General features: G+C 32.1%; 1 protein-coding gene and 2 non-coding genes across 19 annotated transcripts; all 3 read right to left on the reverse strand.

Moving 5' to 3' along the window:
- Positions 1-456: 456 nt before the first annotated feature.
- Positions 457-11,609, reverse strand: LOC129306058 (protection of telomeres protein 1c-like). 17 transcript variants are annotated; one of them, XR_008592114.1, is made up of 7 exons: positions 11,207-11,609; positions 10,070-10,508; positions 9,118-9,254; positions 7,522-7,586; positions 6,043-6,323; positions 5,823-5,953; positions 1,928-5,737 (listed from the first exon to the last, which is right to left on the reverse strand). XR_008592114.1 is itself a non-coding variant. In XM_054946384.1 (6 exons), exons 2-5 carry the CDS (start codon positions 10,395-10,397, stop codon positions 7,563-7,565), a joined length of 408 nt encoding a protein of 135 aa, XP_054802359.1. In that variant the 5' UTR covers positions 10,398-10,508; positions 11,207-11,609; the 3' UTR covers positions 457-930; positions 7,522-7,562. The 17 variants fall into 17 exon arrangements, 11 of the variants coding, with proteins under 11 accessions (XP_054802359.1, XP_054802356.1, XP_054802360.1 ...); XR_008592112.1 differs by lacking the exons at positions 5,823-5,953; positions 6,043-6,323 and adding an exon at positions 457-926 and having other exon boundaries at positions 5,563-5,737; XM_054946384.1 differs by lacking the exons at positions 1,928-5,737; positions 5,823-5,953; positions 6,043-6,323 and adding exons at positions 457-930; positions 7,987-8,145 and having other exon boundaries at positions 9,118-9,263; positions 10,319-10,508.
- Positions 9,578-9,674, reverse strand: LOC129307526 (small nucleolar RNA snoR113). Its single transcript, XR_008592417.1, has one exon. It is a non-coding gene; the product is annotated as a small nucleolar RNA snoR113 (small nucleolar RNA).
- Positions 10,052-10,150, reverse strand: LOC129307529 (small nucleolar RNA snoR113). Its single transcript, XR_008592421.1, has one exon. It is a non-coding gene; the product is annotated as a small nucleolar RNA snoR113 (small nucleolar RNA).
- Positions 11,610-26,699: the final 15,090 nt, after the last annotated feature.

Raw genomic sequence — 26,699 nt, forward strand, 5'->3', positions numbered from 1 at the left:
GGGTCAGGCGCATCACATAAATCCCACGTTTAGAGGAATTTTCAGGTGACCATGGCATTGCGGCTGCTACTCGAACAATACACTTGTATTTTGCGGTCATTTCTTCAAACCAATATATATAGAGAGAGAGAGAAGTATGTAACATCAACAAATGCAAATGTCTAAGATAAATAGGTACTTTTCTTTGAGAATTCAGAGCAGTAGTAGGCAGTATAGACACTTTTTTATCAATTAAAAAAAAGCAAAGAACATAGAAAAGAGTAACAGTATTTAAATTGTATGACAACATTATTAAAGATAGAGTAAGCAAGGGAATCAAAGCTCCGCAAATGTAAGGCCGAACAAAATGCATTATGATACATCTGAATGGGTGGGAACATCCATTAAAGTATCCAATCGGGCATAATCATGATCCAACCACCGTCAGGGGAGGGGAACAAATTGCACAAGAAAATATATGTTTGATAATCATCGCATTGAAAACAACACAAAACAATAATGAAATTCGCTTACCATAAAAACTATCTCAAAAATGAATACAAAAGACAACAAATCGAAACATCAGTGAATTGATCGACTATTCCAATTATCTTATGAGCCAACAGAGTGGACAAAACCCCTTTCGTGCTGTTTTATGATATCATCATTCCATATGTGCCGAAGCTTTGTAATGGAGTCAACACGCCATGCCATAGTCCTGCATGCATCACTTCAAGACGCATGTTGAAAAATGTGACCCACTTGCCATTTTCTAAAAGGTTTAGATGGTTCTTCTCCATGCTTTTGCCTTACGCGCTACTCTCAAGATGGACCCAACGGTAGCAAAAGTACACAACAATCCTCTTGGCATAGGCACTAGTTCATGATGTAAGGGAAGAGGATTGTGCAGTTCATCTTCTAACCTGCAATTTTGGAAAGACCATCGACTTTCTTTGACGATGGTGCAATGCCATCAGCAACTACTAACTAATATATACTACACAAAAATATAATTGATTGTGATATTTCGTCTAGCCCAATTATTGTTCGGAAAAAATGCAGAAGATTCAACAAGCAAAAGATCAATTCCAGGCACTACTACATCACCCTTTATTAGATAATTATTGGAGTATATGTTTATTTTCAAATTTTTGTCGCCAATTTACTTTTAATTTATATCCTATTTTATATCAGGAGGTACTATTTTCCTATTTTGTGGTTAGTTTATTTCCTAATATATACCCAAAGGCTTGGCTGTTTATGGAGCACAATAACGTTGTGTAATCCAAATAGCTGACCTTACTTAGTGGAATAAGACTTCTTGTTATAAATGCCGTTACTCTTGGGGTTGCTCACCGTTAAGGTTTTCTTTTATTGCTCATGAATACCAAAAGCTGTGTAATGTAAGACGTCATGATTTGATCAATAATAATTCCGCGTTTGAGTTTTTTCTCTCTCTTAAATAAGTTAGGCTCTAAATTTCATTTGTCTTGTATCCATTGAGATAATTGGTTATATACAGAAATTATTTGTAGCATATTGAATGCACAAATAAAATACATATCATGTGCAACATGTAAAGACTAACCACCTGTAAAAGACTTTCTAACAAGTTCAGCATATAAATTTTCTTTCGCACCTGGGTTAAAGGCTCTTTCCAAAGGAATTTATGCCCACCTCTTCCCTTGATTATATTCAGTTTGGACAGGAATTGTATGTGTATCCCTTTGATTTAAAAGACACAAGCCCCAAGCTGGAGATGGTAATGACACTTGTTTTGATAAATTAGTTTTTCTATTTCTTAAATTAGCTTCTTATTTTATAATTGTCTGTTGGATGTGGGCCAACTTGACCTAAGCCCATCTGCTAGTTTAACCTAACCCTAATAGGATTTATTGTTAGTATCTTTATCTTATTAGAAATATTTTTTTACATATTATAGGGATTATAGAATCAGATTATCTGCTGTTATCTTTTCTAGTTATTAGAGCAGATGTGATACGATATTATCAAATCTTTGCTCTTCTATATGTATGCTCCTCTCTGTTGAATGGAAGTAAGCCTTTTCGCACTGCATATTCTCATGGTATCAAAGCGACACCACTCATGTCATATAAGGCAGTGCTAACGGGTCCTAGAGCCTTCGCCACCAATGGTCTAGAAACTCTCCAGCACAAGGAGGGGGCTTAAATGGGGATGCTGAAGGGGGTGGTGCGAGTTCTCTTGGGGATTCGGCAATTTGCACACGGACTCTCTCTCAACTTATCATCAACCATTGTCTAAATGGGAACAATTACTTGCAATGGTCCAGAAACGTGTTACTATAATATGATAAGGTACGAGGAAAGCTGTAAGGCTCTTATTCAGCTTCCCTCTTCAACTCCTTTACCAGCTGCAAAATCCTCTGCTATGGTGGCTTGAGGCAACCAAGGGGGAGATTCAAAAGGGAAGAAGTCTCTCCATTGTGATCATTGCAGCAAGAATGGTCACACATGAGAGAATTGTTGGAAAATACATGGTAAGCTAGCCCACCTGAAGCAACAGAATAAAAGTGACAATAAAGGTTTCATGGCCAGTCAAACTGCTAGTGAAGGAAATTGTCTAAATAATGAAGAACTTCTTGTGCTCAAGCGAATTCTAGAAAGACATGCTCAAGAAAAACCAAGTGAGAAATCTTCCCCCTTAATTACATTGGCTCATGCAGGTACAACTCTACATACTGCTTTAAGTACTGCCACTGAATGTAAGAACATTTGGGTAGTTGATTTTGGTGCTACAGATTACATTACTGGAAATTCCAGGACTTATTTTCTGAGTTCAATCCTTATTCTAAGCACACAGGTGTGCAAATGGCTTGTGATACTTATGCACAGGCTATGGGGTCCAAAAAAATTATGCTTTCTGTTGGGTGCTCAAATAATAAAAGGAAACGATAGGAATAAATCTATAAGATCATATAGAACAAGAATCCCGTTCTATACTTCTCTCAATAGCCATGCTTAGGAGAATCTCCAAAGGGTTTGAAAGACTATTTTATTAATTTTCTGATATGCTAGCTTCTAAGTTGCTAGTCATATTTATAATGCTAAATACAATTTAAAATAATAAATAAAATCTAGATAACAATATCACTAAATAAACTCTCCTAAAATCTAAGTAGATAAAATACTGAATCTAAATAAAATTTAAAGAATCTTAATGACTAAATAAAATCTGAATAAATATCTAAAAATCAAATAAAAAATGAAACCTATCTTAATTTATCTTTTGCCGCTTACTTCTTGAATAAATCTGAATTTTATCCAGGATCTTATCACTTTCAGAGTCTCATGTTAAGTAATGCGTTATATGTACCTCACATTCAATGCAGTGATGTAGTCTGCTGTCCATTAAATGCATGGCTTGTTAGTTAAATTGCATTGCTATCTTTGACAAATTTCACTGTGTTTTCAGGATCTAGCCTCAGGGAAGATGATTGGCAAAGCTAAGGAACACAATGACTCTACTACTTTGAAGGAAATCTAAAAAATAAAGGCTGCTTAGCTCATTCTAGTTCTAGTTTCAATTCTGTTTTTGCTTCCGCTGTTATGTCTCAAGAAGACATTTTGTTACAGTATTTTTGATTAGGTCACCCCAGTTTTGATTATATGAAAGTTTTGTTTCCAAATTCCATGACTAAAGTCAATTTTCCTCGTGATATTTGTCAGTTTGCTAAACAAACTCACAACCCCTATCCTGCTTCTACTTATACTCCCTACTAAACCCTTCAATCTTGTGCATAGTGATGTGTGAGGTCCTTCTAAAATTGAAACTCACTCGAAAGCCAAGTAGTGTGTTACTTTTATTGATGATCACACCCGTCTAATGTGACTTGTTTTAAATAAAGACGAGTATGAAGTTGTTACTCTCTTTAAAAACTTTTATAATTTTGTTAAAGATAAATTTCAGACTAATATTGAAATTCTTCGTAGTGACAATGGACCTAAGCATTTGGACACATTTTAAAACCTTTCTTGCTGAAAAAGGGCTACACATTAAACTTCTTGTGTGCATACACCATAACAAAATAGAGCAGCCGAGAGGAAAAATAGACATCTTAAAGGTAGCTAGAGCCCTTTTATTAGGCAGCAATGTACTGAATAAGTTTTGGGAAGATGCAGTCCTCATGGCTGTGTATCTTATCAACCATATCCCATCCAAAGTCCTCAAGTTCAAAACTCCTCTCCAAAGTTTTTTAGAGTCTTATCCCTACTCAAATCCCATTAATTCTCTTGTGAAAGAGTCTTTGGATGTGTAGCTTTTGTGTTTAATGATGAGGGTGGGAAACATTATTATCATTCTATTAAATGCCCGTTCTTGGGTTACTCCTCAACAAAAAAAGGGTACAACTTCTATTCTCCCGTAAAAAGGAAGTTTTATGTCACTATGAGCATTAAATTTGTTGAATCACTACCATTCTATCCCTAATTACCCATTCAGGAGGAGAATGATAGTAAATGATTAATTTGAGGAACTATAGATGATCACTTAAGCAATCAATCCACTAGCATCACTAATATCAAACCTTACACATCACTTGATCCTGTCCAAGATTATACCAGTCCTATCCAGCATAATTCTGACCTTGAAATACTTATTTCTGAAGCTGAAACTTAATTTGATCACCATGCCAGTCAAGAACAACCTTCTACTAACTCTCAAGATTCTATGTTTGACTTTCATATGCATGAAACGGGAAAATCAGCCTGAAAAAGCCCACAAATAGCAAAGGTTCTAAGGCAGAGTCATGATTCACAACCTAAGGTTAATCCTGAAGATCTTCAGTGGCCTATTGCTCTTACAAAAGGCAAGAGGAGTTGCACTCAACACCCCATTGGAAGGTATGTCTCTTACAAAAAGCTTAAAACCTTTGTCACTGCTCTTGATAATGAAGAAAAACCTAGAACATTTGAAGGAGCCAGATCTGACCTGAAATGGAAATTGGCTATTGGAGAAGAATTGAGGGCCTTGGACAAAAATAAGACTTGGGAAATTGTTGATTTGTCATGTGGGAAGTCAGTTGTAGGAAGTAAATGGGATTTTACTAAGAAGTACAACTCTGATGGGAGTCAAAATAAATATAAAGCACCACTAGTTGTAAAGATTTTACCCAACCTATGGCGTTGATTATCAAGAGACATTTGCATCTGTGGCTAAATTTAATACCATTAATGTTTTGTTGTCTCTCACTGCAAATCTAGACTGGCCGTTACAAAAACTAAATGTTAAGAATGTCTTCTTAAATGGGAACTTGGAAGAGGAAGTGTACATGGAGATACCCTTAGGATTGAGAGGACCCGAGAATGCAAACAAAGTTTGTAAGCTCCCTAAATCCTTGTCTGGAATAAAGCAATCACCTAGAGCTTGGTTTGAAAATTTCACATGTGCTTTTAAGGGATTTGGTTATAATCAATGCCAAGCAGGCCATACTTTATTTGTAAAGAGGTCTGGCCCAAAACTAGCTGTACTAATCTTCTATGTAGATGTTATTGTGCTAACAGGTAATGACATTGAAGAAATTGACAAAATGAAGAAGAAACTCACTGCAGAATTCAACATTAAAGATCTTGACCACCTGAGATAATTCCTTGGATTGGAAGTAGCTCAGTCATCTAAGGGCATTAATGTCACATAGAGAAAATATAGTCTGCATCCCCTCAAAGAAGCTGGTATGTTAGGTTCTAGACCTGTAGATACTCCAATGGAGCTTAACTGCAACCTGGAAAAAAAAAACTTGATGGAAAATCAAACAATAAAGCGAGGTACCAGAAATTGGTAGGAAAACTGATTAATTTATCGCATACTTGGCCAGATATATCCTTTGCTGTTGAGGTTGTAAGTCAGTTTACAACTAATCCATAGAAGGAGCATATGGAAGCTGCCTATCATATTCTCAAATACCTCAAGACAACCCCAGGGAAGCGATTATTATTTTCTAAAGGAGACAAAAAGAGTGTAAAAATCCACACAGGTGGAAACAAGAGAACACCAGGCGTTGAAAATGAAATAGATGTAGAAGTTTACACTCATGCTGATTGGGCAGGATCCATTCACGATAGGCGCTCTACTACAGGGTATTGCACCTTTGTGTTGGGTAATCTTGTGACTTGGAGAAGCAAAAGACAACCAATTGCGTATAGGAGCTCAGCAAAATATGAATATAGGGCCTTAGCTCTTAGAATTTGTGAAGGCATATGGATTGTACAATTACCAAAAGAGCTCGGCATAGAACCACAAACTCCTATTAAAATGTGGTGTGACAGAATCACCGCCTTAAAGATTGCCAACAATCCAATTCAATATGACTGTACAAAGCATGTGGAAAAAAATTTAAGCTAAAGTCATAGATCTCTCCCACATTCTATTAGGAAAGCAAGTTGCAGATGTGATGACCAAGCCTTTTGTGTGAAACAAGTTTGATGAGCTAATAGGCGAGTTGGAAATAATCAACATCTATTGACCAGCTTGAGGGGAAGTGTTGAATGTGTGCTGACTTGACCTAGGCCCATCTGCTAGTTTAACCTAACCCTAATAAGATTTATTGTTAATATCTTTATGTTATTAGAAATATTTTTTACAGATTTATAGGGATTACAGAATCAGATTATCTGCTGTTACCTTTTCTAGTTATTGGAGCAGATTTGATACGATATTATCAGATCTTTGCTCTTTTATATGTACACTCCTGTCTGTTGAATGGAAGCCTTTTCAAACTGATATTCTCATTATCTCAAGAAAGATTTTATCTCGTTATTGTGAAAATCTGGCCAACCTCATGATTCTCGTCAAAATGTAAAATTAACTAGATAGATATCAAGTAATTGACAAACATGCAAGCACCAATATAATTTTCCAAACACTCTAGAATCATACTGATTGGATCAGACCTGTGGAACTTATATCAAATAGAAGGTTCCAAGATCCCCCCAAGGAAAAGAACCTTAAAATGGCACACCTATATAAGCCGTCTCAAAGTTAATTAAATCAATGTGCAGATAACTACAGGCATGAAGTCAGTATAAATATTTGGAAGTAATGTTCATTGCTCCTCCCACTATTATCTTAAATAGTTTGTTCCATCCTCACATCTGTAGTTCTTAGTCAGCCCTTTCCACTGACTCCTATATCCATTAGCCGATTATAAGAACCAATAACAGTAATAGATTTCTGTATGATTTATGCAAAATTAACATCAACGTGAGAAAAGGGTTAAAATAGCAATGTAGAACTAAATTGAAATTAACTCATTTTGCACTCATACTGTTTGGTGGCAAATCCGTACCATCCCAAACAAAGACAATCCGTTCTTGATTTGCAGTCTCACAATAGTGAAGTATCTTAATGCACAAAAAACAAATTGAGAAGCATCTGATTATCAGAACTATATAATGGTAATAACGTAAACGGTGTTTCTCTTGTTTAGTTACCACAGAGGGGCCAGGGATGTACAAGAACATATGCGTGTTTCACAAGCAGATACAAAAATCAGAATAAGAAAAATACCTTGCATGCCAGACTGCAGCAATCTCCTTCCTTGGTTTCTCTTAACATTGGAAAGCCATAAGAATCTACACAGAATATGCAAACCTTAAATATCCAACATGAACTTAGCTTCAAAATAGCAAGCAAGGAGATGAAATTACAAGAAAACCAAAAGCTACAGATACCATGAAATCAATGACTCATCACACAAGTATTGCTTTCAGTAGTAACTAATTGCTAATTGCGCTAAAGCTAAACAAATTTATAAATACATCTAAGGGTTAATTCATAGATTATCTGGTTTCGGAAACCCATATTTAAATGATTTACAGTTACTTTCAGTTATGAAATTCATATTATTTTCACTGCAGCACTGCACCAAAATGTGTGTATTGAACAATACGTGCATGCACATCACGTGTAGTTTGGACTAAACCAGTTAAAAATGAATCAGCTGCTCTCAAAGCATATTAAATGCCACTAGACCTTGAACGGGCTGAGAATTGACCAGCTTCTAAGCTCAGCTAAGGGCGTTTTGTCCTTATCTCTAGGGACAAAATCATCGGTGTCTTTCCCATTATGTAATGCAAAAGAGGAAAACATTTTATTGAAGACAGCATTTACGTCATCACCATGCGTTTTTACCTACAGAATTAGAAAACATATATTGAATGCAGTACTCAATCAAAATTTGAATTCATCTTCATCGTATTTTCATTCTATAAGATAAAATTGGTGCATTTATAAGAAATCAAACCCAATAATATAAGGCTCTTTAAAAACTTGTCACAAAAATTGACTGAAAATTTTTGAAGCCTTTATACGTAAAATGTAAAAGTGTAAAATGTTTAAAAACAGATATGCATATCATTTGTATTTATAATGTTCGAGGAAATTCAATCATTCAGTCAATAATATTATAATATTACCTTCTTATATATCAAGCCAACTAATAAAGTGGTTGTAAATTCACATTCTCATTCTAGTCCTAGAAAGTAAGTATAGTTGACTTCCTTTTTTTTTTTTTAAGTGATAAGAGTAGATGACTTTCATAGTTGCTTTCTTACTTTTACTTTTGTTATTCTTTGCCCCATTTTTGTTCTTTTCCAGGTAAACTGAACCACTCCTCAACTTCCCTAAAAACCTTCCATCACAAGGGATAAGTACCTGAGTTATATCATAGAACTTGTAAGTCCTAATGCCAAACCCTGAATTAAGAAAAACCGATGAGAACTTCCTTCATATCATTGACCCTTCTCACCACAAAGTCAAACTACCTCCCCTTAGTCTCACACTATCATTATCAAACTGCATATTCATTTCAAAACCTAAATCCCTTCATGCAATCAAAACATGAACATCATGAAAAAACCACATGAAATGGCAAACAATAGCTAAAATTGAATATTTCAAGAACTTGGAAGTCAGAGTGAGACAGAGAAAACCAGTATACAACTAATTTTGCTAAACTTTACTTAAATGTAGGTGCTCAGAAACAAATATTATTGAAAGAAACGGTGCATAAAAATATTCAATAGTCAACAGTAGTCCAGAAAAACAAAGCAAACATGTTTCTAGAGAATCCACTATCAAATCTAGGACTAAGAAGACCGTTACCATGACATTAAAAAGCTGAACTATGTCTCCTCTTCCTACAACATTAGGAAGCTGTTGCGAGCTTTCAGCAAAAATATTAACGAGCAGCCCAGGTTTCTGACATGATTCATCAATTATTCTTGAGGTACAATAGAAATCTGCAGAAACTATTCAAGTAAGCCAATAAGCAAGGGCAGAAAGCATTTCATGCTAATAACTCCAAAATAACTTCCAGTTTTCCACCTGAAGTAAAGTCATAAACCAAAACCTAGCCTTTTTAAGGTAAGAATCCAATAAAAGTAAGATGACCATAAAGGCACGAGCTCAGAAAAGCACAAATATGCAAACAGTTTGTACAGCAGAGGGAGTTTCCCAGAAACCTAAAACAACCAAGTTTAAGAACAGTTCAGCCATTTTGAACTTTACCCCACAAAAAAGAGTTTTAGTATACATTAGCATCAACCAAAACATAATCATGAAACTGGCTCAGAACATATACCTTGACAAAATCATTCATCAATCTACTACCAGTAAGTGAAATGGCAGCCATAAGTCCGGCCTTTGATTCTTCATCGCCAGTCAAAATCTAAACCAACCAAACTTCAATCTCCAAATACTTTGAAAAGTACAACATGAGTTTGAAAAAGATTGTGAAATCTGAATAATTATTGATCCATTTGGGATCCAAATTCATGAAATTAAAAAAAAATTGCAAGGTATTAAAAACATGACCAAAAATCTAGCCTAAGGTGATAACCATAAGGACACAACCTCAAAGAAGCACAAAAAGTATGAAAAGGAAAACAGTGCAGCAAAATGAATTTCCCACTTCCTAGAAATCTAAAACAACCAAGTTTAACAACAGTTGAATCACATTGAACTTCACCCACTAAAATAGAATACTTTTAGTGCATATTGATAACTGTTATCAACCAGAACATAATTAATCATGAAACTGGCTCAGAACATGCACCTTAAAGAAAAAAAAATCGTCAATCTACTACCAGCGAACTAAATGGCAGCTGTAAGTCCGGCCTTTGATTCATCATCACCAGTCTAAGTCTAAACCAACCAAACTTCAGTATCCAAACACTTTGTAAACTTCAACATGAATTTAAAAGAAAAAAGTGAATTTTGAATGATCCTTGCTCCATTGGAGATCCAAAATTGTAACATCATATGCAATGTTTAAACAGCAGGATCCTTCAAATGGAAAGTTCACCAGTGCCCCTACTTCGCTTTGGCAAGCTAAACTCTGCTATAATGCCCGTTTTGTTCACTGTTTGATTGATACACTTCATGGCATCTTGTATGGGAAGAAACTTGTAGTTGTCTGCAGTTTGCAATTCTCTCAGTAACTCTCTGAGCTCTTACCCTTGCCCGGCTCCTCTGAAAAGCAACCCTGCACCTCACTAAATAAAAAATTCATAATTCACAAATAATTTATTATAATTAAAAATAAAAAGAGGCTAAGATAAAAAATTTAGTCATTCTCTGGCTACTAATCCTTAATTCAAGTCTAACAATTTCAAAAAGGTTTCCAAAAATTTATTTATCAATAAAATAAAAAAATTATTTATGTTCTCCAATATTTTTAACATCACACCTATCATTGAATCATTTGATGTACATATATTATAAAAGAAATAAAACCTATAGAAGAGGATTCTTTTTTATATAGAAGAGAATTCCAACACACTAGTTTCAAAACCAGTGACGAATCCAGGAGCTACTAATTTTGGGGTGGGGGGCCAATTTGAAATTCAGACATAAAGTGAGGGGGCCAAAATCTAATTTAACGTTTTTTACAAGTAAGAAATTATTTTTTTCCCAAAGGGGTATTAAATTTTTTTTTTTTTGGGAGGGGGGGGGGGGAGCCCCTCTTTGCCCCCACAGATTCGTCACTTCGAAGCTGCAATTTCTTTTGGGAACCAACCAAAAAGATCTAGCATTACTGTAAAACATAAATAAAACAAAAATATCAAGGCATCAGTAATCTTTCTTGATGAAAGGAGCCAAAAAGGGGGGGGCGGGGAAAATACATTCCAAACATACATTTTCACAATCAAAAGAACTGCGTCTCCCTATGGCAGCCAGAATTAAAACTTACAAGCAGTGAACAGTAAAATCTCAGTTCGTTCCAGATTTAGCTCCTGTTTAACAGCAAAAATCCGTTTTATCGAACTTATATTCAAGGTAGACTACAACTAAGTGAGGATTTGTGCTTTGGAAACCCAAGTCTGAGTGAACTAATTTTGGAGCGATACCCGCGGTAAAAAGAACAAGAAGATAGAGCCACAACAGTTCGGCTCGTAAATGGATGACATGAGAGAAGAGAACAGGAAGTAGAAAATGAAAATGGTCTCACTACTTGCAACCCCAACTCTCTTTCGCTGTTCCCCGGGCGATGGAGTAAGAGGCTAACCACCGAAATAAGGTGGCGGCAGCGGACTCGCACAGTTAGATGTGACCGAAAGGAAACAGCACCAGCTACGACAACTCTCCACTCCCGCAAAATGCAGCCGAGGCCAGGCCAGAGCCTCATGGGCTCATACATATTGTTATAAATAAAAATAACTGAGCAGTAAGTTTAAAAAATAAAAATAAAAATCCAAGTGGCCCGTTTTTGTGTATGTCTGCGGTTTTTTTTCCCAAATTTTGTTGATGTACACGTTAAAAACTATGCATTAGTTAAATATTTGACTGTACATTAACTTAATAATTTTTTATTATGAATTATAAAATAGAGTTTGTATAGTTCTAGATTAATTTTTAAGAAAATATAATTGAAAATATAAATTTAAAAACAAGTAATAATAACTTGTGAGATAATAATAATTAAGGGTTCTGGCATTAAAAAACAATAGTTAGGATATACAATTTATTTTGGCATTTATAAGAGTTTTTGAGTATTTTTAAAAAAATTATAATTTTTATTTATTATTGATTTTGACATTGAATATTTTTAAGAAAATTATAATTTTAAATTTATAATTAATTTTGACTTGTAATAAGATATTTAAATATATTTTTATAAAATTAAATCATAATTTTTCTTTATTTTTAATTCTTCTTTTTAATTTTATTTTTCAATTTTACTTAAAATTAATTTTGTTAATCAATTGTATAAATTAATTATATCACATGACGATTATATTTGAAATCTAGCTGCACTAAAAATTAATCCCTTTCAATATAGAGACCAAAAAATCAGGTTTTGCGAGATTTCTTCACATTCATAGTGAACAATCAAATTCTTGGCAACATGAATAAAAGACAACTATCTCTCAATGTCATAAAAATTGTTGGTTATTGAGTCGACATATATATATATATATATATTTTGCCAACTATTGACTCGATAATTTGATAAAGAATAACAATATATTTATAAAGTATAAATAAAAATAATACTAGATAATCCTGCCATGCTAAGGTGCCTACCTTTCCATGAAGAGGGAGTTTTTTTATCTAACCTTATGCAGGACTGGAACAAACAAAGCTTTTGTCACTATGAGGGACACCAAAATATTTTTTTAAAGGTTTAAAAGCAAAAATATTCAAGAATTTTTTTACTAAAAGTGTGTTTGGTTCAAGGGGAGTGATGAAGGGGAGGGAAGGGTTTTCATATTATTAGTTTTGTTGGAGCGGAGGGGAGAAGAGAGGTTTTTAATGATCTTTTATTTGGTTTATGAGAGGAGGGGAAGATAGGTAATAACTAATTTACTATTATATTCTTATGCATTAGTTTTAAATTTTTTTAATTATTTCTTGTAGAAAATAATTTTACACTTTAATTTAAATTTCATGATTTCTTAAAAATTCAGTTTCATCCTATCATATTGTCAATCAATGTTTTCAGAATTAGATCGGATATTGAACTAAAAAAGTCAATGGTTCACGGTTCACATGGTTCAACCGGATTGGACCAATGGTCAAACTGGTGACGTAATAATTAAATTAAAAAAATTATATATGTATATAATAATTTAAATATAAGAAATACATATGAAATTTCTATTTAACTTAAAAAAATAAAATATTTTAAGTTTATTATGATTTAACAAGTCATATGATACAACATAATATCAAATGATTAAAAAAATTGATAAAAAATAAAAAAATTTGAACTGTCCAGTTTTTTAAAACCAGATCTGATTCCCGACTTGATTTCGGTTTTCAGTTCAACCGCCAATTCAAAACAGCTCAACCCCTAAAATGGTTTTCTCATATGAACCAAAGCGAAATCCAAATCAGTCGACGGTTGAACCAGTCCGACCATCCGGTTCGATCCAGTTTTAAAAACACTGTTGTCAATATGTGAATAAAAAATTAAATAAATAATTATAATGATACCAAATTTTTATAAAAAATAAATAACTCCGTTAAATATATAATAAAATATGATGAATTGTAATTTTTAAAAAAATTAATGAGGTCAATCAACGTTTAGGAGTGAAGCACAATCTAACCTCAATTTGAAGGGCAATAATATGAGGGGAGGGGCCCTCTCCTCCAAAATTTCTTAACAAATGAGGGAAGGGGAGCAAAACTTCCAACCAAGCACACCTAAATTCTTAATTAAGAGTGTCTAGTATTTTTAAATTAACAAAAATGCAAGAGCATCCATATTTTTTTTTTTTTTCGTTTAACAAGCGCATCCTTCCTTGAACTGTTAAAGTTGTCTGATATCCATTAATGTTAACTGCTAAAAAAGAGTTGAAAAGCAAAACAATACCTAAAGCTTATGGTATTCTTAAGTGCGTCAACAATGATGCATATATAGGTAACCATTGCCCAACACTTGACTTAACTCCGTGGCATGGTTAAAATTTCATAGCGCAGACCATTTTAGGTTTATCAAGAATAATTATGTGTCATAATACTCTACAAAATTTCTACATCTTCCTTAACAATTTCCATCTGTTTAACATTCCTTTCTATAAACGAGAATAGATCATGAACAAAAAATAAATGTGAGATGATTGGACCATTTGTTTTGAATTTAAATGCCTTCCATTCACTCCGACTTCTTTTCACATTCAAGATATTGATCAAATGACCTAGTCTTTCCATATAAAGAAGGAATTTGTATGGGCTCAAAGGGTCTCATATTGATCAAATGACCTTGAATGTATGAAGCTTTGAATTCTTCTCCATTTCAAAAAGAATCTCACAAATTCAGAACCAATACATGTCATAATGACATATCTGAAACATCTCCTCAGCCCTTTATTATCCAAAGTCTTCTCTATGAAATCCCAATTATCTAATTAATGATATGCCTTTTCCACATCAACTTTTATTGCAAAAATAGCCATTATCATTGCGTTTCATGCTCGTGGAGTGGATATGTAAGAACTTCTCCCAGTGGGGACTTGATTTTTTAATTTATTATAATCTTATAGTTTTTTTATTTTTTTATTGCTTACAAGTGTCTCTTCATTAGAGGCAATCCTGTTTGAGATACAATCGAATGCTAAATTTGGGCATATCTTTCATCGAGAATTTGAACATTAATTTGTCATATTGTAAAAGCCCAACCCTTTCTGCTAGACAACTCTTGTTGGTAATTTCTTAAATATTTTAATTTTAATGAATTTCATAAATATCTAGAATTATATTTCAAAATTATTAATATTTATTTGATGTGTGTGTGTGTGTGTTTGTTAACAATATTTATATATATCTAGAATTTCTGGGTCTGTCACTTATCCTAAAACTAACATTAAACAACTAAATAGTCCACATATACTTAAGAGAGGAGGGGTGCTCTTTGGATTGGGTTATTAGACTCCCATCCCCAACTGGCTCGCTGTTACACACACACACACAAGAAGAATGATAGGCACACATAGTGTGATTAGAGATTTAATCACAAACTATAGAAGCATAAGGTGATGAGTCTTTTCAATGTAGCTTAAGCTAATTTGGTATAAGTGACAAACCTAGTCTGTGACTAATGTAAAAGTCTGACATATTATCAGAGCCATGTTGATTTGGGACTAAAAAAATTGACATAAAAAAAGAAAACAAAAAAAGAAAGGAAAAGGAAAAAATATAAGGAAAATATTAGAAGTTGATAATTCACAGTGTGATTAGAAAATTAATCCCAAATATATAAGTATATGGTGAGACTTTCCAAAATAGCTTAAGCAAGCTATTTTAATGTAATAAGTAACAAGTCTAAATTTGTGATTAATGTAAAACTCTAATACTCACCTACCTTTCTAGTCCATTGGGTTCTAATTTCTACAAACATGATTTAGGATCTAGGAGCTTTTTTTATTTTGTCTTTTTATTTATTTTTTTGTTTCCTTTTGCTGTGAAACATTAGCTCCTGTGTTTGTTTATATGAAAAGTTTTCGTTTGGCAAAAAAACAATTACCTATAACTTTTGTCTATGAAGCGAATCAAAAGAGGAGAGAAATGCCTTTTGCTTTATGTATCCTGACAAAGATTAGTACTTGCTATTGATGGATAATACTCTAATCCAGAAACAATGTCTCATACGCAATTACATAAAAATAAGAAATTAAATAAATAATAAATCAAATTTCCCGAAAAATCATATGAGTTGCAACGTTGAAATGATTGCGAAATAAAATTCAGCTATGTGAAAATAAAGTGCAACGACAAATGATGAAAAAAGGTCGCAAGGTTTCGTCAAAGGGTCAATGGCAAGGATTTGGTCATAGCATCAATAATATAAAATTTATTTTTTATAAGAGATTTTTTACATTAATTAAAAGGCACCCGCTATTAAAAATAGAGGTGGTGGTATTTTTGTAATATTATGATGCCATTGAAAGATTTTCAACATCAAGTAAAAAATAACTGCAGTAAAAAATACTTTTAACATCAGGTATAAATCCACCTGATGTTAAAAGGTTTAAAAAAATTATTATAAAACTTTAATAGTGAGTACCATCTCATCTGTTGTTGATTGTTTCCAAATTATTCATAAAAAAAAAAAACAAATTCCCACCTCTCTTCTTCTTCTTCATTGTCAACCGCTTCCCCAATTTCCCTCACAGTCTCTCCAACCCCTCCCCCCATCCCTCTCAACCCCCACAAACTCCTCCCCTCCTCCTCTGCCCCCACCCCTCTTGACCCCCCAAACTCCACCCTACCCCTCTCAACCCCCAACTCCTCCCTCCTCCTCCTCATTCTTTCCTCTTCTCGATTGAGCACAAGTACCAATTATTTTTTTAATTTTTAATTTGTATATATTAATTAGTGTTTGATTTGAATTTAACTTTTAATTTTTATTTAATTTATTTCATTTTAATTTACTATTTAATTTTATTTGATTATTTTTAATTAGTTTTTTTGTATAATTGCTTGTTGGGAGTGTTGTTAGTAGTTCCCTAATGCCCTAGACTATTGCATGTGTGGTTAAGTTTTTGTTGTTTGAAGGAGCGGAGGTATGAAACTTTTACTTTTTGCTTGTAAAATCTGCTACAAGTCTAATTGCTTATAAAAGTTGTTATTGAGATTTATGGGTATTGGAAGTATTGTTAATGGCATCATAAGACCTTATTTGTTGTATGAGATTATTTTTTTTGATGTAAAATTTTTTGAAAGTTTTGAAAAGTTCAATTTTTTGGGGGAGACTCTGTCAAATTTTTTTAAATTTATTATTTTTCCTAAATAACTTAAAATCTTAAATTAATTAAGAATTTACTTTTTCAAATAGTTTGAAGACGATAACATAAACATTAATTTTATTCTCCTTTAGGTAGTGATATATAGATTGTAGTTGGATGAATGCTAGACGAACAAGTGATTAGTATGATAATGGGCTAAAGAAGTTTTTGGAATTTGCTAAGAAAAATATTGTTAACAATAGTGGGAGGTTCTATTGTCCTTACATAAATTGCTTGAATGAAAGGAAACTAAGTGTTGTTGAAATAAGAAAATACTTGATTTGTGATGGCATTTGTAAGAATTAACGATATGAATTTGGCATGGTGAACGATTGAAAATCATAGTGGTACGTCTCAATATTGAAAGTTGATCATAATCTTAATGATAAAGTAGATATGGATAAAGATTAACTAGAGGACATGATTCGTAATATTGGTGAAGAGGCTTTTGAACGAGCACATGTATATGATAACTTATGTACTGATGCTGAGAAGCCTTTATACCTGGGGTTGTACTAATTTCAGTCTATTGTTTAGGGTGTTAAAATTGGTTATCTTAAAGGCAAGAGCTAGGTAGAATGACTAGGGTTTTATATGGTTGCTAGAGTTACTTCAAATAATGTTTCCAAAAGAAAATGTTCTACCAAATCGTATGATGCCAAGGAGATCTTGTGCCCATGTGTATGAATTTTAAAAAGATATACACATGCCCTAATGATTGCGTTGCTGTACAAAAAAATGCTAGAAGGGGAGCAGAAGTATCTGAGATGTGAGGCACTATGGTACAAAGAGAAGGGCTCCCGTAAAGATGTTGTGGTATTTTTTAATTATAACAAGGTTCAAGCACTTGTTTATGAATATTAATGATGCAAAGAACTTGAGGTGGCATGTAGATGGGAGGATATTCGATGAAAGCTTCAACATCTAGCCATCTCTCCTCATTAGAAAAAAATTGATCAATTATTTTCTAAATTTAGCAATGAGCCAAGGAACCTTAGGCTTGGACTCTATCGATAGATAGAATGAACCTTATGGTAACCTAAGCAGTATATATAGCTTATGGCATGTTCTTTAGTGATTTATAAGCTATCACCTTAATTTTGCATGAAATGGAAGTACATGATACTATTCATATTGATTTTGGAACCAAAACAACTTGGAAATGACATTGATATTTACCTAAAGAATTATGGAAGGTAGATGTGAATGTGTTTTGACACAAATTAGAAGGAGAATTTTAAGTTACATGCATAATCTTTTACACTATAAACAACTTTTCTTGCATATGGAAATTTTGTCTAGGTATAGTGTCAAAGATCACAAAGCATATCCAATTATTTTAAAGAAGGAACATGCTACCATCAACGTTAATATAGAAGCAAGACAGTCTATCTTAGCCATTGGAGATTTCTTAGATGAGATCACCTTTATCATAAATTAAAGAAAGCTTTTCATAGCCACCAAGATCACTTTCATGCTCTGAATGCTTTAACTAGGGAGCAATTTTATGAATAGGTTAAAACACATTAATGTTATCCTTGGTAAGACTCAAAAGAATACAAGTGTTAAAAGTATGTGAAAAAAAAATGATCTATCTTTTTTTATCTTTCATATAACGTTATCTTAAAGTGAGGAATTGTATTGATGTTATGCAGTAGCGAAAAATGTGTGTGATAGTATTATTAGAATGCTTCTGAACATGCTAGGCAAGATCAAGGATGGTGTTAATGCAATGTTAGATTTAAAAGAAATGAGAATACGAGAGGACTTACACCCAAGGTTAAAGGTAAGTGGACATACTATCCCCTGACCTCTCATACATTGTCCAAGTTTGAGAAAATAGGTTTTTGTGATGTTTACATGGGATCAAAGTCCATCAGGGTATTCTTTAAATATAACAAGCTTGTGTCGATGAAAGAATTAAAACTGACAAGCTTAAAGTCTCATGATTGTCATATCTTGAAGCAACAATTATTATCAGTAACCATTTAAGATATATTAAAAGAAGATTTAAGACACATTATAACTAGAATTTACTTTTCTTTAATACGATATGCAGTAAAGCTGTTGATTCCCTTAAATTAGATAAGTTGGAACAAGAAGCTTGTATTATCTTGTCTCAACTTGAGATGCACTTTCCTCCTTCATTTTTTCAACATTATGGATACATCTAATAGTTCATCTAGTGAGGAAGGTAAAAATGCGTGGCCTTGTCTACTTACATAGATGTTTCCAGTTGAGAGATATATGAAAATATTGAAAGGGTATATGAAGAATCCATACTGACTTGAAGCATCTATAGTTTAGAAATATGCTGTTGAAGAAGCTATGAAATTTTGTTTTGATTACTAATCAAATATAGAACTAATTAGGCTTCCTGAATCTCATCAAGAGATAAGGCAATTAGGTCAGGCACACATAAGATATAAGTAAAGAGCATGAATCATGATGAAGTGCAAGAAGTACATTTAATATGTCTTAAATAATATTGATGAAGTTTAAAGTTACATAGATACACATAAAGAAATTTTAAGGGTAGAATGTAATCAATTGAGAATGATTGAACAAGGATTCTTAAAAGAGCACAATAGGACTTTTGCATATTGGTTCAAACAAAAAGTCTTAAATGAAGATAACATTTCTGATACTATTAAATGGTTAGTAGAGGGTCTTAACATGGATGTGATATGTTGGAGTGCATATGATATTAATGGGTATTCTTTATTCAAAGTCTCTTGATAAGAAGAGTACTGTGCAAAATAGTGGAGTTATAATAGTAGCTGAAGCTGTGCACTTTTAAGTAAGAAAGTAAGAATCCAAAAATGACATGCATGCCTTATTTTAGGATTATTAAAGAGATTTGTGAGGTTGACTATACAAAATTAGAGTGCCTGTTTTCAATACAAGTAGGTTGACATCAATAATGTGCAAGATGATAAGTTAGGATTTACATTAATTGATCTTAGAGGACTAACTTATGGGGAGGAGCCATTTATTATGGTAGACCTAACAAAAGAAGTTTTCCATGTCATCGATTCACCAAATAAAAGTTGGTCAATAGCTCTAGAAGGAAAAAGAATGGTTGATAATGATGACAAGAATGAAATAGGCTTTGATATTTTAAAACTCCTACCCTCTCATCAGGACTACCCAATTTGTATGTAGATAAGATACATGACGAACATGCCACACGAAGTGATCACCATGAAGGGATATGGGAGAATATCTCTATATGAATTTAATTTTTAAATTAATGTTAGTTTTCTAATTGTGAATTATATCTTATTTACAATTCTTTATGTTTTAGTTATTTTGTATGATTTGAATTATGTTTTATTTATAGTTCTTTATGTTTTATTTTTAGGAACATAGAGAAGAATCAGAGTGGACTACTAATAATGCTCTAAGCCAGCTGTCTGCAGAGGTTGCTTCAAGCCAACCTACTATAGAGGTTACTCAGAGCCAACCGAATGCAAAGGTGCTTATAAGGTGATAATGATCCTAGTTAGAGCTAGTTAGTGAGAAAGGATAAATGAGGCACGCGGTTGAGAGAGCTGACCTTGAGTAGGACAATTGGCCATAGATTACCAATCCAGTTCAATTAGCAGTGAAAACACAAGGGCCAAATAAGGCCAAGTTTGTCAACTACCTTTGGTTCCTATCACGTAACAAGCCTAGTATCTTGTATGAAGATTGACTTGATGTACTAGAACGGTAAAAGAACAAATGTGAGAAAGCATTTAGATATATCATTATTAAGTTATAAATATTTGTAATTATTATGTGTAAAATACTAACTATTATTAATTGCAGCTCACCTATAATGTTTCTAATGATAAAGCATATTAGAAACAGTTGATAAATATTGTAGAGAGGTTTCAAGATTGGCCTTGCAAGAATTTTTTCCATGATGAGTTGAAAGAAGGTCAGCCTCGTCCTAATCCTCTTAAGACATACCTTTTTTTGGATAAATAAACTTGGCAAGAATTCTATAGAATTCAAACTTTTGAAAAAGCCATGATTAATTGATTTTAATTGATTAATTGTAGTAATTTAATTTAATTAATTTTTTAATTTTTTTTAAAAGGAGAAATGAGCAAAGGGAAAGAAATTGATTGAAGAAATAAATGCCTACACACAATATCTTGTGGAGGTTATGATTGTATTGATGATATATTGATGGATGAGAAGTTGAAGAAGAGAGAAGAAGAAGCTAAATCTGATCCTTCTATTCTCTTATCCCTGCCATCGCCTATCTCTCATGAGAATAAATGGAGATATGATCATTAATACAAGAAAGGAGGATATACAAGTGAGAAGGCATGTGAGGTTGCCAAAAGGATTATAAGTAATATTTAATTCTTTAATTTTTTTACATTCAATTATCAATACAAAAATGTTATGATTTTTTTTTTATTTGTTATAGGCGACTCTTAAGGAACAACAATCTCAAGGATCCTTCATTCTAAAGGATAGAAATGACATTTTTGTGGTTGCTACAGGCAAACTAGAGCATCCAGAGTGTGTTAGAAGTGTTGATTTGTGTAGGAATTAGAGATTACTTTAGAGCACTTACGTACCCTAGCAGCTTGGGTGTTATTAAGAGAAAGGAGCTGACAAATATAAGGCAACAAGTAATGAAGAATGTTAAAGCTTCATTTGAAGCTCTTTAGAAGCTTGCTTGGAAGCTTGACTTGCAAAAATGAAAGAGGAGATGATGATCTTTATGACCTCATGAAAAGAGACTACTGTTGATACACCTCATATATAAGACGACTGTTGATACACCTCATATACCAACTCCTGGATTTCACAACACAAAGGGAGTTAATGTTCTTGGACGTGTGTCAAATGGTCTTTCCACAGGAAACACTGATTAAACCGTGTGAGCTCTTATCTAAAGGATCTTCATAGATGTTTGTTGCTCTGGCAGCATTCACACTTTAAGACAAAATATCTACCACAGGGAATGCAATAAGATCAAATAAGAGTGGTGGTAAAAGATGTAAAATTAGTAAAGGCACTTGTCCCATTCCCTATTGACAAGGTAAAGACTGTGTTGAAGTTGTTAGTACTTTTATATTGTAGTCTAAGAGACTTGTGAGTATAGTTCAAGCTATAATACGTTTTATTAAATATTTCATGCATTTATTAAATATTTCATTCTTATCATGTTTTTTAATTAACTATCTCTTTCCTTTTCTCTTGCCCAAATCTTCCCCTCCCAAAAATTTCCATAGCCCCCATTGCAGCCGTAACCATTTGTAGTTGACTCCTCTCTAATAAATAATTTATTAGCTTATAATAAATCATTTCAAAAAAAAAAATTAAAGGAAAATGATGTTGTGCGTATGGAGAATTCAATGATGATTGAATGGGAATATTTGAATCGACTTCTCTCGAAAAGTCAGCTTACCACAACGTCAATTGAGCTATTTATTCTATAAGTATATTTTACTTGAATATAATTAACTTATCAAGTTCAGTTAACTAACATGATTGCATTATCATAGATCCCTCCATCGCTTGTATATTACATCGAGAAAAGGTGATAATTTCACATTTCTTTCCCCTCATCACATGACGAAGAAAGGGAATACTCTGAAAATAAGATCCTGAGACCTCCAGCAATTGAATATATGAAGTCAAAAAGGCTATTTTCATGGCTCTATATATGCACTTGGAAGGACCAATTTACAATTGATAATTTTTTGTTAAATATGGATTTCTTCTAATAACTCACCCTATTTTATAGGGACCACTAACATGGACTGTTCTTTCATTAAAGAGTAATATAGTCCTCTTCTTATGCTTGCTCCATTACAAATCAAGCAGGAACATAAAGAAGACGATAGACTCGTAAGTGTACTTATACAAAAACTATCAATTTTTATTGATGTATTAGTTACAATCTCATGATGTTGATCTAAGGCAATAAAAAACATATCACAACAATGGTTTTGAAAAAGTATGTACATGAACTAAAAGATCCTACATGGATCGAGCCAAGGTAAGTGAAACTAATACTTTATTAACTTATTTAATTATCAAATTATTGCCGATTACTTGTGTGTGTGTGTGTGTGTGTGTGTTTTATACAGAGTTGTAAGCAACCACAGAAGATTAGTTTGTGCGAGTATGTGTGAGATGCACATGCTCAACATGCTCATATTGGAAATGACTGAATACAAATGAGGTGACTATATTTTTGAAAAGCTAATTTATTGTTATTTGAATTAGTTAGTTAATATTTTAATTGTAATTTATATTTTAATTTAGATGTTTGACATCCAAATCCATTCTTTGAGGAAGAGGTTGACGACATCCTCACACATTGGGCACAATATTTTGTGGATGGCATGTGAGGTTTAGATAGTTTTTAGGAAATTGTATAGACGATTTGAGTTTTGTGTAATTTCAATAAAATTTTGTATTAAAATTTAGATTATTTATATATACTGGAATTGCCTTGCTAACAATAAATTGTATAGAACATTTTTATTTGTAGGAATTGAAGAAATAAGGAAAAACAAAATTATTTTTTTTTTAAATTACTTTTGACTGTGGTTAATACTATAATTGTTGAACTTTTAACAACAGTTAAAAGTATAACCGCTATTAAAAGTAGGACCGCTGTTTAAAAGCGATTATACTTTTAACTGTTGTTAAAAGTCCCTCCTTTTTTAAAAATTTAGTCAACAATCTCCTTTCAATAGCGAACTTATAACTACTATTGAAAAATTTATTTTTAATAATGGTTGTCCAACTGATGTTAAAAGTCATCTCTTAAAACAACAACAGTTATGTAACCGCTGTTAAAAGTATTTTTACCTGTTGTTAAAAGTCTATCCTGTAATAGTGCGTCAATAAGTCAATTTTGTGAAAAGAGATACTGAAGTTATATAAAAATACAATAGTGAAAAAAATTTTATAACCTAAAATGAAAAAAATTATTAAGTCAAGCTTAGAAACAAAAATACGAGCCTCTTTCTTTCTTCATGTTTTTGCGTTTTATTTTTCTTTCACAAAATGGATTTAATGACTATGTCACACTTTCGAATTTTTTTTTGCCAGACTTTCGAAAATTATTTATGTACTTTATTTTTCATTACATTCTTCTTTGTTCTTTATGCCAACTGAAAATTTAATAATAACGCTCCCTGGTAGAAAAATCTCATTTATAGACTAATTTATGAAGCCAAAAAAAAAAAAAAAAATTCATACGTTCAAAAGTGGCAGGATGGGAGGGCGTGGTCCATTTGTAAATTATGACAAGGACTTGGTCAAAGAGTGAACAAATCTTATTTTGTTAAAAAATTCTTGGTAAAAATAATTATCTATATAGGAATATATAATCAAGTTTGAAATACAATTACACAATCACGTTTCACCAGCACGAAAAAAGTAATAATACAAATTTGCTAAATTTTGATGTTTAAAATAACTACATGGTTGGGTTGGCCTCCACACCGGATAGCACCTTAAAATATTTGCTTGTTTGGGTTGCTTAAATAGGCCCAACAATTTTTGAGCCAAACCGAACTTGGATAACATTTTTATTTTTAAAAAAAATTAAAATATATTAAATATTCATTAATCATTTATAAGTTAGTTCATTTTATATTGAGAGACCATATTCTTTTTTAAAAAATTGAGTCTATTACATTTTTTAAGTATTCTAAAAATACATATTTTTATAATAATAAAGATACTTAATTCTGAAATAAGATTTTAAATTTTTTTTAAATGGGTAATGCAATTTTTAGTCTATCAAATTTGCCTTAGTTATCATTTTAGTCCCTCAAGCTTAATTTGTATAAATTGGTCTTCCAAGTTTGTTTCGAATATTAATTTAATCTTTATATTTTAAAAGGAGGTAACACTGTTAAAACTTACTGATATAGATTAATGAAAAGAAATAATTATCTGGGTAGAAAAAATCAAACTCTAGAATTTTAAAGAATAAGAGAATAAAACACATTAATATACTTTACATCTATTAGATTATTCTAAGAATCAATTTCTGTTTTAAAACTTAAAGGACTTATGATAATTTAAGAAAATATGATGGACCACTTTATAAAAATTAAACTTTTTGAAAGACCAAATGATAAATGAAAAACAAACTTAAGGATTACAATTTTTATTATGTTTTTAAATTCCTAGCTGTATATATACATATATATGTTTGAAGTTTATCCATGCTCACGAGGAATGAACACCTCGAAACATGTTACTTTGTAAAAGGTATATATACTTCATAAGGCATTGCGTACAATTAACAAACATGAAAACTGGTCATGATTTGTATTTGCCTTGCAAGCAAAAGCCCACATTTTAGGGAACTAAATAGCTTTATATGCATTGTTTTGACACACTCTTGACTTGTGTCCCCAAGCAACGTTTAATATTCATGATATGAGTAAAATCTACGAGTAATACATCAATCTAATCCAATCTAATGATAGTTAGATCTAATTTTTTTGGCTGAAATATTGGCTACAAATATTTATTCAGCAATCGTAGTCGCACGTATACTTCTTCAGTTTAATATTACAAGATATTTTTTAAAAAATATTATATTAAATAAGTACTTCCTCTGGTTTTTGATAATTTATATTAATTAATTTTTTTACCTTATGTTTATTTATTATCATGGAATTCTAGACAATAATTTATTATGGTGTAAATTACAAAGAAGGGATTTTGGATATTGTGGGTAAAATTAGAATGTTATATATTTTTAATAATTTGCAGATATAATTATTCTTTTTTAACAAGCGATGAAGTTAGTTAAATTTATTTATATTAAGAGCCCGGAAGGAAGTATAAGTTTTTGGATATTTCAATGTACAACTAATAAGTTTTTTTTAAAAAATACTCTTAATTAGGGTTATAATTAATATTTTTTTAATTAGGACACCTTATCAAATAGGGGTAAAATATGAAAAGAGTTTGTAATTTTAAAATAATTAATTAATTCACTAGGGAGTATAATTAGATTAAAATTGCCTTACAAAACTAAATAGAGGGAGTTAAAACTCCAATGTGTAATTTGCAAGTAACATTTCTATATTTGTAGCAACCTACATTCGCAATTTATTTTCAATTAAAGTTTTAAAACTTTAACTATTATTAAATTAATTTTTTTGGAACCAATTTAGGCAACCTCTTATGCATTAATCACTACGAAAAAAATGCAAAATGGAACCTTGCAAATTTTCAAATTTATGAATTTAGATTTTGATCAAATTTATTCTTTTTATATGCATAAAAATTTATAAATTTGAATTTGATCAAAATTAAATAAATTTATTTTTATTATTATTATTATTATTATTATTATTATTCTTAGAATTTTAATTTAAAGCCTTACTTGAATCTGATTATTTTAAATACTCACTCTAACTTGATTATTTCAAATGCGAACACTAACTTTATGGTTAAATGGGAAGAAAAATAGGAATAAAGAAAACTAGAAGTAAAAACTCTTAAAAACAGTAAAAAAGAAAGTTAATATTTTTGAAATTTTTTTAATAGTTTTCTCTTTTCTCCCCACTTCGTGCCCATCCAAACCAAGCATAACAAAAAAAAAAAGGAGAAAGATTAGAATTTAATTTTTTTATCCTACGTCAACGAATTTTAAATGTGATTTTTGTTTTGCCAAATTTTAAATATGTGATTAACACATTCTAAATTAATTCGTACATATATGACAAGGTGAAAGGGGTGTGACTGAGATTAAAAACAGCCAAAGAGAACGCGTCAGTCAAAAGCAAGTAATTGGAAACAACACTACGCCACTTCACTCCTTCCCCTCAGAAACTGCAATCTCAGTTCATTCCTCCATAAATATCCTCTGTTCTCTTCCTCATCACCTTCTCTCTCAATTCACTCTCTCTCTCTCTCTCTCTCTCTCTCTCTCTCTCACTATCAAACTGATTCTCACCTCTG

The sequence above is a fragment of the Prosopis cineraria genome, unplaced genomic scaffold (assembly GCF_029017545.1).
Source record: "Prosopis cineraria cultivar Desert tree isolate PC_DT_omini unplaced genomic scaffold, ASM2901754v1 PC3, whole genome shotgun sequence".
Lineage (NCBI taxonomy): Eukaryota > Viridiplantae > Streptophyta > Magnoliopsida > Fabales > Fabaceae > Prosopis > Prosopis cineraria.

Excerpts from the sequence above, each read along its gene's own strand:
- LOC129306058 (XM_054946384.1), bottom strand. The coding sequence starts at position 10,397 with ATGAAGTGTATCAATCAAACAGTGAACAAAACGGGCATTATAGCAGAG. Across the intron at positions 8,146-9,117 it reads TTCAGCTTTTTAATGTCATG|GTAAAAACGCATGGTGATGA; the intron begins GTAACGGTCTTC and ends CTAATTCTGTAG. Across the intron at positions 7,587-7,986 it reads CAATTCTCAGCCCGTTCAAG|ATTCTTATGGCTTTCCAATG; the intron begins GTCTAGTGGCAT and ends TATTCTGTGTAG.